Source organism: Centropristis striata, chromosome 17 (assembly GCF_030273125.1).
Source record: "Centropristis striata isolate RG_2023a ecotype Rhode Island chromosome 17, C.striata_1.0, whole genome shotgun sequence".
NCBI classification, from domain to species: domain Eukaryota; kingdom Metazoa; phylum Chordata; class Actinopteri; order Perciformes; family Serranidae; genus Centropristis; species Centropristis striata.
In genome coordinates, this window is record NC_081533.1 from 18,298,091 (window position 1) to 18,313,340 (window position 15,250).

Consider the following 15,250-nt stretch of genomic DNA (forward strand, 5'->3'; position numbering starts at 1 on the left):
TCTACAAGATACCAACCTCCCCTTGTTGAGCTACCTTAAGTTTGCTTGCTAATGCTTCCTCATATGTCCTTGAAAGGAGGGAAACCCTCAATGCAGTCTTGTATTTTAAACTCTATGGCTCAGTCTGAACATCTTTCCTGCTCTATAATCCAGCTCCTCACTAGAATAAGTGCCTTTTCCTTCATTATTGGCCCATACACCTTTCACTGTTTAATCTCGCTGACTCTGCTCTGACGTGTAAACATGATGTCCTGACAGCTGTTGAACACAGCCATGCCTCCTGGTGAGCCTCGTCCACAGACATGGCAGCAGCCGGGAGCTGAGACACCCAGCCGGTCTGGCTCGGACCCAGCAGCAGCCCTCGCTGAGGCCGACTGCCAGAGATCTGCCGAGCGTCCTCTGAGTGCCAGATGGATGATAAGGCTGGCCAGGGTCAGAGAGCTGACACAGACACGAGGAGGAGGAGAGTGAACGGGCCTGAAGGAGAACTGAGCCATGTGGTCCCTCAGGTGTACTGCTGAGTCATTACAGAGCACTTTTTGTAGATAGCCTGGCCACGGGGTGAATGTCCCATTGACTCCCAGGAATCCTTTAATCTTCTCTGTATGAGCTCAACCTTTCATCTGAAATAAAACATTCAGCCACTAACTTCTGACCCTGATTGCAGAGAGGGAAAAGAGAACTTGCTGAATTAATCATTTCTACAATTACTTACTGATTAACTTTATTCCCGACTTAACTAAAAACTCCATGCACTGAGTTTAAATGAATCACGAATAGAGTTACACTGTGTGATGTCGCCCCCTAGTGGGCCCCCTGATCCCTACCAGCCAACCGACAGACCCAACACTGGCCAGCCAGACAGGGAGAAGTGATTACAGCCATGATGAGGAAATGATGGGGTAGTGCTGGTCTTCTGGATGCAGACCAGAGGCCTTCTGGTTTTCATTTTAACAGCCTAATCAGGGCTAATTTACACTTAATATACCAAGTAAATGCATGAAGGTCCAGAAGCACTCTTGTGGACTCTGTCTGCCTTGGAGCCTGTTTCACATGCAAATGCTGATACGGATGTTGGTTTATATTGGTGTTTAGTTCATGAAATAGTAAACTCAATCAAATTAGTCATCATGGACTATACACACAGTTTTATTTGCCCCTTTAATGCACTAATTAACTTGTATGGTTTGATTTTGTAGTAGAATCAAACAGTACATTTTTTAATTATTAGAGTTGGAGAGATTTATTTGTCACACGATTTTATGGGCTGATATCGGCCTGTCACAGGCATCATTATGAGTGTATGCAGGAAAGTTGGGATGCTGAAAAAAAATCAGAGAAACATAATGCATCAAATTTTGAATTCAGAGTGTATATTTAAATAACAAATTTTATCAATTTTTTTCAATCTAAAACTATACAAAGACAGTTTATTGTTAAATTTGTCTTTGTATAATTTAGATTGAATATATATGTCATCAAGGATTACTGAATTGTCAGTTTTTATGTACATTTTATCAACGTCCCAGATTTTTGCAGGGCATATAATGATGTTTGGGATGACTTCAAAATTATATACACACACACACATATATATATATATATATATATTCTTCATTTAAATTATCAATAATTAACTGATACTGAACATACAGTACTGAGGTTTATTTAGCTATTTTATTTTTATAGTTTTCATTTCTAGAAATGGTTGACAATTCAATACATTGTATGTATAAGTTTAAATAATAAAGTTTATTCTTAAAGTGATTTGTTTAAGACTGCCTTCTCAGTGCACAATCCACATAAAGATCTATTTTCATTCCAGCTCCAAAATTCACTATATCTGCTGCCAAATTGGTAATGTGACAATGTTTCCCTCTAAAACAGGCATTGCTAGGGTTCTGTTATTTATGGTATATTGGCAATGATGTGTGAGGAAAGTGTTGCTCTAACAGTAATTATTTATACCCAGAGAAACAGCAGAGGGCGTCAGTTTAACAGTAACGCAGACTGGAGAGGGACGTCTGTAATCAAGCAGATTGACAGAGTAAAAGAGCATAATTGCTACTGAACCATTGTTAACTTGTTTGGACTGATGGCCTCTGACTTGTTCGGTGGGCGTTTGTCTCTTGAACACGTTATTAAGCCTGTGAGCGTGACTTTCCAGCAGAATTTAAAAGTAACAACTTCATAAAGTCTGTAAAAAGCGGAGGCGTGTTGTTAACTTTCTGCCTCTCTGTGTTTGCAGATGCCTCACAGACTCAAGCTCCCCGAGGTGGCAGAGTTAGAAATATGGGTATACTGATTCATAGCTGTGTTTCTATTTCAGCTGGTGGGAGAAAGACAGAGACAGAGAGGAATAGGCTGGGAGACGGATGAAAACCAGCAGTGACAGTTTCTATCTGTAGCTCAGTCAACTGGTGGATAAGGTTACCATGGTGCCCAGTGGTGGGAAGAATCAAGCTGATGCACTTAGCAACAAGAAGAAAGCAGCGAGTGTGTGGAGGAGCTCCCATTCCTTCCTCATCATCGTGTGTACATATCAGCTAACATTATTAATATAAGGTCAGGCTTGGTGAACATGTGCGTGCACCTGCAGTAAAGTGCTTTGAAGTGCGAGATACGCATCAGCTTTGTTGCAGGGAAACAAGCGTGATTATCTCCTCTTTCTGCAGAGTTCACAGGGTTTCAAAGAAGGTTTCCAGGGATTTTCTTTAAAGCCAGGAAGCAAAACATGTTGCCTCTAATTGGATATCTGAACACAGAAAGCGTTGGCTTTATATTTCTGACAACTCTGAAAATGTCTCCTGTAGAAAATACCCACCACCATTACAATTTCACCAATTGATTGTTTAACTTAGAACACAGTGGAGGGGAGGGAAGTAGGATGTAAAACAGAAAATAAAGATCTCATACTCAACGCACCATGATGCAACAGCCCAGCACACAACGCTGTGACAACACAAGTTTAACAACAAGATCCACAAGCTACACACAACACACAACACAGCAACAACCCACTGAACCACATCACACCAGGCAGGTACACCAAGCCACGTTTAACGACGCCGCACAAACACCACACTGAGAAATCTGAGCGCAACACACACACACAGAGACACACACACACACACACAGCTAGCAGCGACACCCTGAAACGAGCGCACACACAGAAAAGTACACAAAGGAGTGGGAGCTGATGAGAGTAGGAAGCCACAAGACAAAATGAGACAGAGCTAAGGGAGAACGGGAGGAGGCATGCGGAGGCGGAGAGGTGGTGGTGATGGAGGAGGAGGGGGGGGGGGACAGAAAACTGAGCATACAAACGTGTAAAAAGACAGACAAGAGTGATTTCAAATTCTAACATTTATTAGATCTACTCAATCACAGGTACAGAGTTTATTGGCAGTGATTATCTACAACAGGAATGTAGAGAGAGAGAATGACCCAGATAAAGGATGACAGGCAATTCAACAATGTCACCAGTGCTAAGGAGTACTTGTCCTCCAATGACTAATTAGTTTCACCATTGTTGAAATTGCTTCAACAGCAGCTGACACCATGTAATGACTCACCTGTTTTAGAGAGTTTCAGAATAAAAAAAGAAGCCTTTGGACATTGTTGAGTTGCTCTTAACGTGAGGTGGTGGGATGAAGAGGAATACAGCATTTGTTTTGTAATGACTGTTTAGCATTCGCAGGTTCAACACTGGAAAACAATTTCACGGCTCTGATTTTCTACTATTGTACATAATGGAGCAATGATACCAGCTGCTAACCTCATCACTTTCATTTTTTCTGAATGATAATTTTAAGTAGAGTTCACTGACTACAGTGCTTTCAGATAATGATGTCATCAGCCTACAGAAGCATGACGCCTCCACATGATAAAAAAATATTTGCCCCATCGTTCTGACTTTTTTAGAAATTACATCATGGGGATAACACTTTACTCTCGTTTTTCTCTGAATTAATGAGATAATTATCTGAGTTTTTAATAATAATGACATAATTATCACATTAAAAATACAGAATTTTTAAGCAAAAGAAATCTGAATCACTGAGATAATTGTTGATAATGTTTTACTCATTCTTTTAATTAATAAGATTATTATGAATTATCAAATTGCTGTGATAATTACCTCTTTACTTCAGAAAAAAAAAAAAATTTTAGTCCCATTTCGTTTTTTTAAGCAGTTTTTGTATTTCTGAATTAAATTATTTAGATATAAACATGAGCAGAATTATTTTCCAGAACTAATTAGATAATTATCTAATTAATTCAGAAAAACAGGCCAAATATTTTTCTCTCAAGTGAATGAATTATGCTTTTGTATTAATCTATATGTTCTATGCATATATTATTCATATTCATGAGCTCTGCAGTCAGTTACATCAGGATTCTCATGCACCCAAAAGGACAAAATAAACTTAATATCTAACCGGAATAAAATGATCCCAGTCATATGGCCAACCTAATGATTTGTGGCGTGTGAAGTGACATCCAAGTAAACGTTACTCACTGAACAAAATATACACATCACTATTTACAAGATAGTCTGAGTGTAATTAGGATCAATCACACACATGCTTTGCTAAGTTTAATAAAAACAAATCAGTTTAAATGAACGGCAAACTGAGAAAGAGTCAGTATCAATTTGTCATTAAAGTGCATCAGAGTCAGTGTAGAGGGAGTTTTATCACGAAGGTGGTCGGTTCAGACCAGCACACACGCACATACGACACACACGCAGACACACGGACCACTGCTTTGTTACACTGTAGAAATACCTGAAGTGGACTTTCCCTCTCCACCTGCGTCCTGAGGCTGGGGGTAGGGCGGCGGCGGCGGGGTGAAGTTGGCTTCAGGCAGGCTGCTGTCGAAGGACGGCAGGGGGGACGGGGACGGAGGCAGCAGGGTGCTGTTGGGGCTGCTGATGTCGCCCTCTCCGACCAGGGTCAGGTCGCTGTTGGCGTCCTCCTCCACGGTGCGGAGGCTGGGCCGGGTGTCGAGGGGCCGGGGGATTGGGGACAGGTGGGTGCCAAAAGTCGGGTGGCGAGGAGGGGGCATCAGGCAGCGCCTGGAGTGTCCATTAGCACTGGAGCTGAGCGAGGAGTCCAGGCTCTCCGAGCGGAGGCTGGCGCTGAGGGCCCCCCGCGAGGAGACGCCGTTCTCCCGTCGGTCAGGAGTGGAGCAGGCCAGGTCGGAGGAGACGGAGATGGAGGTGGGCGGGGTCAGGCGCAGGAAGTCGGGAAGCACCAGGTCTTCTTTGCTCAGGAGTCCGCGCTGATCGTTGGCTCGGGTGCTCTGCGCCCGGCTCAGCAGCTCAAAGAATTCTGAAAGACACATCAAACAAGTTCGCTCACTTAAACTCTGAGGTGAGCAGCTGGAAGAACAGGATTAGTTGAGGTTTAACATGCAGCGACGCAGCCTGACAGAGAAAATAACCTCCAGAGCTGCCAAACACATCAGTTAGTCCCGAGGCAAAGCAAAGCTAAGAAATCCACCAATAAGTCAACAAAAAGAGAAAGAGAAAGAAGGAAAGAGGGATTTACCTTCAGCTTCATCTATATTAATCTTTTTCTGTTTTCTCTTTTCCCCTGGGAGTGCTGAGTCTGGTCCACTTGCTCTCACAGAAAAGTCCTTTGGTGTTGACCTCTCATCTCCCTGCAGATGCAACAATAACAATGCACTCTGTTAGGGGATGGAGGGATGGAGGGATGTAGGGATGGAGGGGGGGAGGGGGGGGAGGCTAAACATGAGCTGCCAAGCACTCTACTGAGCAGAGTGTCCAGATTCACTGAGACCCTCATATGAAGATGAGCTGGTCCATCTGCTTGCTCTGAGTCTTGACTGACCCTGCTAGCATCTACAGCGAGACTATCTGCCTTCATATGGTGCAATAACTCAAGCATGGAAAATATGAGGAGTGAGTCAGCTGCAGGCGGTGTTAGGGCAGAGAATACAAACAAATCAGGAAATACACACCAATTAAAGCTTGTCAAAGACTGTAAATGTTAATAGAGATTAACACCATTACATGATACTGAATGTTGCAGAAGCAGTGCAGCAATAGAAAAGGACAAAACACCACAGAGACCTTTTGGATGACAATAAAGACGTTTTGTGTACTTACTGCAGCAGAAAAACTCCTGGTTGGAGGGTGGTTTTTGAGGGAGGAAGACTTGGATTTGTCTGTTTGAAAGAGGGACACAGAGAGGTACATGAAAAATTCATCAGGTTGAGAAGTTGATGAGCTAGACAGAGAAGAGAGGAGAGGACACTCTCCAATACTTGAATATGGTAATCAGTGGAACATGGTTTACAATTTACAAGTTACATTTCTGGTGTCAGCTTGGGGAAGGGCAAACAACAAAAGCCAGTTGTTGACAGGTTTCAAGGGGAAAATACAACTTCTCAGATCCATTTACATTTAAATTAAAGGGGACCTATTGTGCTTTTCGCTCATTTTCTGTTATATATATATATCTATAATGTTTTAATGTTGTGTGTTCATATTAAACTTGGCCAAAGTTTAAAATAATGTGGTAAATGTATGTAAAAGTAATAACTGTGAGCCAAAACCTCTGGTTTCCTACTGTCCTGAACACTACACTGCTACATGTAGCTATATGCTAATGTCAGGGAGACATGTAATGCTGGTCGTCCATGTTGTTAACTTCCTGCTGGATTTTAATTAGATTGTGTTTAGAAGCTTTTATTGCTGATATTTAGGGGATAAAGTGCTGATGTACTCTGTTACAGTAATTCCATGGTTTAAATGACTGTATAGAGACTCCTAAGCACAGGTGTGGAAGATCTGGAAACACTGACCAATTAGAGCAGACTGGGGTTTTTTGTGAGGGAGGGGCTTAAACAAACAGGAGCAGGTGAATACAGGTGTATCTAGATGGACAATATGAGAATAATTAAGTGTTTTTTAACATTAGAGCAAGTAAACACCCAAAATACAAGAATGAACCTGAAAATCAGCATTATAAGTTCTTATTTTGTCAGTGTATAATATTCCTTGTGTTTGATGGTAATACCTTTCGCAGCAGCTGGGTCACTTCGTTCCAAAACAACTCGCAAACCATCCAAACTGGAGATGGGGGCGCCCAGGTCCAAAGGCTCAGTTTCTCCGCTCTAAAACCAAAACACAATTTGATGGTCAACACATTAGTATCTTCACCTGATGTGCAGAAGTCTCAATATGTTACAATTTCTCTTAGAATATTGAGCTCATGGCTGACATTTGAATTCATGAGCCTTTGTTAATTTATCTTTCAGCTCTAGCTTACTGTATAATACAGTTATAATGCCTGGAAACCCACAGGACTAAAATAAATCATGTGGCAGGGTTAAGGGGAGGAGTAAAGAGTTGGCATGTTTGAGGAGTGTCGTCATTCTTAATGATAGCCCTGGTGCTCCATCCTTCAGAGTCTGAGTGCTAACCACCGTGTAGAGATGGAAAAGGATGCGGTTGCTTCCTCCCCTGACCGTGATGCTCCACCCTGTGGCTCTGTCACACACTGCTCCCTGGACACACAGGAGCTTCAAACAGATTAAGGCCATTGTAGCCGCCGCGGAAGACTTACTATTTTGGCCACAAGATCGCTGAGGTGGAGGCCGTACTTGGCCACCACGGGACGCAGGACCTCAGTGACTGGTTTGGTAGGTTTGGCTTTTAGCCCCACGGAGCGGTTAATGGGGACCAGGTCCAGTCTGGGAGCAGAGAACAAGCACCAGTAAATGTCAGCACAGACATCACAGCATAGACAGAAAATGTGACATTCAACAGGAAATGGCAATTCAAAGTCAACTTTGATTGATTAATCACACCTAAACAAGGTCCGCTTCTCCACCCTCAGGTCTCGTGAGCTGAGTGTCATGCAGTCCTGGTCCAACACCAGAGGCTGAGAGGAAAAAAGATTAAAGTACACATTAGCAACACATAAAGCCCCCAGGAGCCAATACTACACTGTAACTAATACTGTAAACTCTTCATACAGTCACTAACAGACCTATTGTCTACTGTAATCCTCCTCAGCTTTTTTCACTTAACTTCTAACAATGACTCCTTACAAAATAAAACATGTTTAAACAGTAAGCATAGTCGTACCGTGTTTATTTATCCAAGTTTGATTTATAACAAACAGCAGCTGAGTCAATTCATTCAGGAGGAGTTGTGCATCTATCTGCAGCAGATGTTTTTAATGTTTGTCAGTAATCTGTTGGCCCTCACCTTCTCCCCTCCCACCAGGAAGAGGTCGACAGCAGCGATGTTGACACTAATGCTCTGACAGAGATCTTGGAGGACTTCCCTTATGGAGGCGCCGGGCCGGAGACTGAGAGAGGAGCAGGAGCCGTCAGGAAGCACCACGCTGCATTGTTTGGAGGAGCGCTCCCATACTGAGTGGCGATTATCAGACTAAAGGTACAAGATTGGAGAAAAAAGGCTTAATTTACCAGGAGATTAGACTGGATTACAGTTTATAGGTGTTAATCCTTGTACACCCCTTTAAAAAGGTTGCTCTGTGTCCAAAAACAGCCATAAAATGATATATCACTATTTCCCACTTACACTGAGTTAAATCCTCCTTCCAAAAATAAAATAAAACTCCCATGAACATTTATTTATTTGACCAAATAAATAATTTAATGAATGGGAGATTGTGTGCAGACTCTATTATTTATTCTCTGACATTTTCTTCTTTTCAGCGCCTCATATTCTTTGTCTGGATGTGCCAGTTTTTGTTTTTGTTTTAAATCAGCCCTGGTGATAATGCCAAATATTCATTCATTTTCATATTTTTAAGCCATTGAAGAAAAAAATATATATTTTTTCCCTGCACACTAAATTTTATGCTGTTACAGTTTGAGATATGTCAGTGATTACCAAAAAACATTAATTTTGATGCATTTGTATTTATTTGTGCAGCGTGATTAAAAAAAAAAAAAACAGGACCAGGACAAAACTGTCTCTCTAATTATATTATATATTTATATTATTTTCAACTTTCATTGAAATAGATTTTAAACCAACTCCACTCTTGTTCATACCTTCAAATATGTTGAAAAAAATCACAAAAATGTAATTATTTTTATGTTTCTCTAAGTGCTATTGGAAATCTTTTTTCACAGTCTGGGATATGTCAATGATGGGCACCAACAATGACTTTGATTCATTGCATCAAACACTGCAGTGCTCCATAATCCAGCAGCAAAATAAACGCTCAATCAAAACTACGAGCTTGAAGCCAGGGCTCTGGATTTAAGGTGTGATAAAATAGGATGCATGATTTTATGCTGTAATGGCCGTGTGGTCAAAAATCATGGTTTTTAATCGGGACATTTTTAATTTATGGGTCCGAGTGTATTTTGGTTACCAAGTTGATTATAGACTTATTATAGGTGCTGAAGTTCAACTTCCACAAATGGAAAAAAAATACACACATGCCAAAATGTTATGCCATATGCATAAACACAGCCGAAATGAAAATGAAAAGCCAAAAATGTCCTTCGTTATTCACAAGTGTTAACTATGCTGTTTCAGTTGTAATTTTAGCTAGCTCTTCTTTACTCTCTGATTTATGCCATCCATAAACAAACAATGAGTGGGCTGACAAGTAAAAAAAAAAAAAAAAAAAAAAGAAAACTCTGGCCTATTATGATAGCTTCACCAGACACTGGGCTCTGTGTTGCCATGGCAATCTGTCCAGAGGAATCTTACCTCAATCTTGCCAGCAGAGCAGGAAGTCGCCATCTCCAGACTGGTACCGGACGACAAGGAGCCCTGGGACTCCCTCCGCCCATTACTGCCCCAGTAGTCTGCACAAAACAACACAGAGGACCATGAGTTCATGCAGATAAGAGACATGAGCACACTGCTTCCACTGAACGACACAAAGTGCAACACCAAGACAGCGCAAAAAAGCTATAGCATGACTAATTACTATGGTTTGATTGATGATCTGGTTCAACACCACAAAATCTTGGCAGGCAAAAAAGTGTATGACATCAAAGAAGATATTTGTTATTTTAGCCCTTTATTTTATTGTTATTTTAACTTTTTGTCATGGCAGAGAATGTAAGGGCACAATAAATCAATAAAAATCCATGTAAAAAAGAAGATATTTGTAAATAAACAGTTGGTGTTTCACTAAATGTAAGTGCAGCACACCAGTATGAAATACATGTAGGGTCACGGAAAAAATTATTAGACCATTGTTTTCTTTAATTTCTTGTTCCTTTTAATGCCTGGTACAAATAAAGGTACATTTTTTTAGGTCAAATATAATGATAACAACAAAAATAGCTCATAAGACTTTAATTTAAGAGCTGATATCTAGCCATTTTCCATGGTTTTCTTGATAACAACCTAAATCGTTATCAAGAAAACCATGGAAAATGTCTAGATATCAGCTCTTAATTTACTCTTTTAAGCTTTTTTGTTGTTATCATTATATTTGTCCAAGCAAATGTACCTTTAGATGTACCAGGCATTAAAATGAACAAGAAAATGAAGAAATCAAAGATGGTCTAATATTTTTTTCCATGACTGTAAATTCAATTTTTTCAAGAAAGAAACATTGCTTGATTGAAATAGAGATTATAAGTATCATGTATATTTTGTTTACCTCTATGGAAACGTATGCTTTCACAGGATATATACAAACAAAAAATGAGGAACCATTACTAAGGTATTCACAAAATCAGAAAATTACATTTTAAAAATGTGCAACTTGACAAGAAGACAAAGTTTAAGATATAATTTGATATTATAATAAGCAAAATCTCTGTTTCTGTTTCACATTATCATCATGAGCTAGATTTTGGCATTTACCATCCTAAAACACTCTCTTCCATGTATGAAAATAGCAGTGTTGCATTAAGTTGTTTTGGATCGTAGCAGCGCTGTGTGTAACTCTGATGACCAGCTGAGTCTCTCCATGCCTCCCCCGCTCGGAGCTCATGGCAACCCTGGAGCTGGAAGAGATCTGGTGTCTTGTTCAAGGACACATCAGCCCTTTGGAAGTTTGTGTGTTTCTCTGGAAGTAAACGGCTTGTTAAATCAGTTCTTACCGAGGTTAATATCTCCTATTTCCTTCTTCTTCGGCCCTTTCCCGAAGCTCCTGTTGCGGGACCACGAGAAGAAGATGCCACGTTTCTTGTCGGCGCTCTCGCTGCTGTCTTCGTTCAGTGACCTCCCCGACCTCTGCTTTCTGCCATCCTGTTGGTTAAAAACAAAGATTTTAGCTGCAGTACGGGACTGAGGAGCGATGTCAATACTTTTTGTTTTTGTGACAGGTACAGTTAGGGTTGTCAAAAGTATCGATACTCAAAAAAGTATCGATACTAAAACGTTGTATCCGGATACAATACTCATTTTCAAAAGCATCGAGTTTCTTTTTGCATGACTGTTTTTATTATAAATATTTAACCTGTGGTTCTGTTAATTTTTACATGTTGCATTTTTCTTGTTAATCAAAATATTTCTGTTACATTTTGGGGTCTTTGTTTTTATCCTTGTAGTATCGAAAATGGTATCGAGTATCAAATATTTTCCTGAGTATCGGTATCGAGTTGAACATTTTAGTATCGTGACAACACTAGGTAGAGTTTAAAAGCAACAGTGGCACCTTTTTGGGCGTGGACAGAGTGGAGCGGTCAGAGCTGGCGCTGTGTTTGGACGGAGCAGGACTGCAGGGGATCTGATACGGGTCCGGCAGGGGTCGGCCATCCACCTCAGCACGCATGCACTCTTGGTAAAGGGAGGATTTGAGGAATCTTGAATAACTGTCAAACTTCATCAGGTTGAAGATCTGTAAATGAGAAGGAGAGGAGTGGTGTTTGTAAGAAAAACAAAACAAAAGAGTGAAAGTGATGGAGAGCAGAGATACATAAAGAGGCATGTCAGGTCAAAAAGAAGTGAGTGAGTGAAGAGAAAATGAGAGACAGACAGAGGAAACTACTAGTGTTAACATATGGTTACAGCTGATGTTATGACAGGTGTCTGAACATTTTATCATGCTGGAAATATACACATCTCTGCCTGCATGTCTATGTGTCTGTGTGTACACTATGCGCTAGATTCTCTGTGGGTGGATGCCAGTTTGTGTTTATCTCTCTGCTAAAGGCTCACAGCCCTTTCATAAACAAACCCAGATGGCCACAGAAAAAACCCAATATGCTTGTGCAAAGTGACTAAAGGCTAGATGAGAACTAAGCCCCCTACTGTCAAGAAAAACCTCTTGATCTCCACTGTTGATATTGATGATATTGAACAGCTAAATTATTTCACCCTTAATAGGGCACTCATTGAAATACTTGCAAATTCCAAAATTCAACCCTAGAGAATATTGGAGGATATTACATACTGTCAGAATGTGTAAAAAAAACAACATAAGGACCCGGGGGAGGGGGGTAATATTTTGAGAAATTAATTTACGAGATTAAAGTGGCACATCTATGAGAAAAAAAATGTGTAGATTTATGAGATTTAAAGTGGTGAATCTGCAAGAAAAAAGTTGTTGTTTTTTTCACTTTTTTCTCGTAAATCTGTAACTTTTTTCCCGCAGATTTGCCACTTTAAATCTCTTGAATCTGCGACTTTTTTTTCTTGTAGATATGCCACTTTAATCTAGTAAATTTGCAACTTTTTTCTCAAAATATTACCTCTGTGACGTAGCCTGATCTTTGCTGATTATCTGGAAGAAATCCATGTGGTGCTACGACCTCACAGAGAGACATGGGGACCTCATTTTGATATCCACTGAAGTTACCAAATATAGTTCTTCGTCCGATAAAAAGTCAAAATTTACCAAAAACATAAATAACTGTGAAAGTAAAATAGTATTCACCAACCAATAGATTTAACCTCCCTACTGCTACTGTGTTGTGGGTACCTGTAGCTGCTGGGTCTTGAACATGTCGGGCCGTGGGGAGGTGAGGACGTCGTCGGCCAGCTGGGCCTGGCTGTCGATGTTGACCGGCATGGTGGCCTTGCTGGACAGGAAGTTGTTGTAGATCTCTCCAGCTCTCTGGGACAACTGCAGGACAAGAGGTTTGATACATCATACATGTCTTATTATCTGGTTTTTTATTCATACAGTCATGGAAAGAAATATTAAACCATTGTTTTCTTTAGTTTCTTGTTCATTTTAATGCCTGGTACAACTAAAGGTACATTTGCTTGGACAAATATAATGATAACAACAAAAAAAGCTCATATGAGTTTAATTTACGAGCTGATATTGAGCCATTTTCCATGGTTTTCTTGATAATAACCAAAATCGTTATAATTAAACTTTTATGAGCTATTTTTGTTCAAATGTACCTTTAGTTGTACCAGGCATTAAAATGAACAAGAAAATTGAAGAAAACAAGGGTGGTCTAATCATTTTTTCCATGACTGTATATGTTGCACGCAATTTTACGGAAGTCAACTTTCTCAAAGTAATGACTAAAAAAAGACTAAGTTCTGCATAATATTTAAAAAATGATGACTAAGTATCTTAAAATAAGGACTAACTAACTCAAGTAATGAATTTGTAGCTCAAAATTATGAGACATTTTCTGAAAATGACCTAATAAAGACCTAATATCCCACAATAAATTATAAGTTTTCAAGAAAAAAAAAGACTTACTATCTTAAAATAAGGACTAATTATCAAAATGTAAGGACTTGTCAAAATAATAGTAAGTCTCACAAATTAAGGACTAAGTATTTCAAAATAATGACTAATTATCAAAATATAAGGACAAACTATCTCAAAATAATGACTTTGTAGCTCAAAATTATGAGACATTTTCTTAAAATGACCTAATAAAGACCTAATATTCTAGTTTTCCAAAAACAATGACCTAATATTGCAAACTAATGACTTAGTATCTCAAAATAATAAGTTAGTATCTTTTGTTTCTCCTAATTTTGAGATCCTATGTCATTACTTTGAGAAAGTTTCTCAATATAATGACTTACAGGCTCCTTTTTTCTTAACAAAGTTAACAGGATTTCATCTTTTTTTCTGGCAGCAATTAGCCTCTAAAATATATTGAAATTATATAATTTGGGAAAGGAAAAGGCACTTATTATGTAATCTGTGAGGAGAAGTCACACATAGACTTTATATTATTTGAATTGGTTATAAAACAAAAAACTTAGGAGTCATTTAAACCAGTGTATATGTTTGAAGCAATGGGATTTGCTTCATACTGTGGACTTACCTGCTTTTTATCAGTTGCAGGGACATGACTGAAATATTCGCAGGCCTGCCAGAACAAGATATTCTCCTCACTGAATTCTTTCTTGAGAAATTCCTGTGGAGACACACAGTACAAGAGTTTCTATATGATCTCAAAATCATTTTGCCAGTGCTGTTGTTGTTAAAACCAGTAGTGAGGAAAGAAATTATTGGGTGTAATGTTGTGAAAAAGAATGGTGTAAGTGTAGGCGCAGGACAGTGTGGGCGCTCTGATCAGTGCTGAGGGAAGGTGAGGAGCGAGGTGGTTCTGGGACGCCAGAACTTAATGTTTGAGCCTTCTGAAGGTGTTGTGGGCTAAATTCAAGACCATCTTTTATGTGGGAGGTAACACAAATGAGGTGCCTGTAATCACTAAGGTTGGATAATGAGAACTGGTTCTGAACTTGGTACTACGTTTCACTGTACCTTGACTGATCTTGAGTGACAAAGAAACTGACTGACTGAACCTAATCAAAATCTCTATAAACTTAGGATTTGTTTGTCATACATCTGGAAACTTCAAGCCATATAGTGGTCACACATTGGCCATGTCTCCTGTGTTATAAAGATTTCCAAAATATGGAAAACAACAAAATGTAGAGGGAAATTGTTAAATGCTCCTGGTACCAAAAGTGAGCCAAGTCCAGCTGAACCAATGCATTGATGATATTTGAAGCTTAACATGACAAAGCACTGCATAAGAATGCAGCAGTTATCACGTCCCTACTGCAGACACACTGGTCAATGATCAGCTAATGGAAGAGCCACAAGCACAAGTTTTATTGTGTAAGTATTTTTCTTTGTTTGTTCCAAACATGCCATAAATGAAAAAAAAAAATGCTTCAATAAGAAACAGAATTAATAAGCAGAACCAACAGAAAATCTCACTGCTCGCCCACTTTTTTCACCCTTCAATCTGAAGCACAAAGACACTTCACATCAGCTGTTTTTCATAACACTTTTCGGTTACGTCTGACAGAATTCAATCAACTTAAGAAACTTTT

At 39.6% G+C, this 15,250-nt stretch overlaps 1 protein-coding gene across 4 annotated transcripts in view; it reads right to left on the reverse strand.

Moving 5' to 3' along the window:
- Positions 1–3,348: 3,348 nt before the first annotated feature.
- The window catches only part of rgs12a (regulator of G protein signaling 12a), a 38,545-nt gene continuing 26,643 nt past the window's right edge, over positions 3,349–15,250 (reverse strand). For all 4 annotated transcript variants that reach the window (XM_059354872.1, XM_059354871.1, XM_059354873.1 and 1 more), the window contains 12 exons: positions 14,230–14,322; positions 12,909–13,052; positions 11,643–11,825; positions 11,086–11,233; positions 9,734–9,831; positions 8,246–8,431; positions 7,843–7,916; positions 7,599–7,725; positions 7,050–7,146; positions 6,137–6,195; positions 5,556–5,667; positions 3,349–5,336 (listed from right to left, as the gene is read on the reverse strand). In XM_059354872.1, coding sequence (XP_059210855.1) covers positions 4,774–5,336; positions 5,556–5,667; positions 6,137–6,195; positions 7,050–7,146; positions 7,599–7,725; positions 7,843–7,916; positions 8,246–8,431; positions 9,734–9,831; positions 11,086–11,233; positions 11,643–11,825; positions 12,909–13,052; positions 14,230–14,322 — 1,884 coding nt within the window. In that variant the 3' untranslated portion in view covers positions 3,349–4,773. The remainder of the gene's footprint in view (positions 5,337–5,555; positions 5,668–6,136; positions 6,196–7,049; positions 7,147–7,598; positions 7,726–7,842; positions 7,917–8,245; positions 8,432–9,733; positions 9,832–11,085; positions 11,234–11,642; positions 11,826–12,908; positions 13,053–14,229; positions 14,323–15,250) is intronic.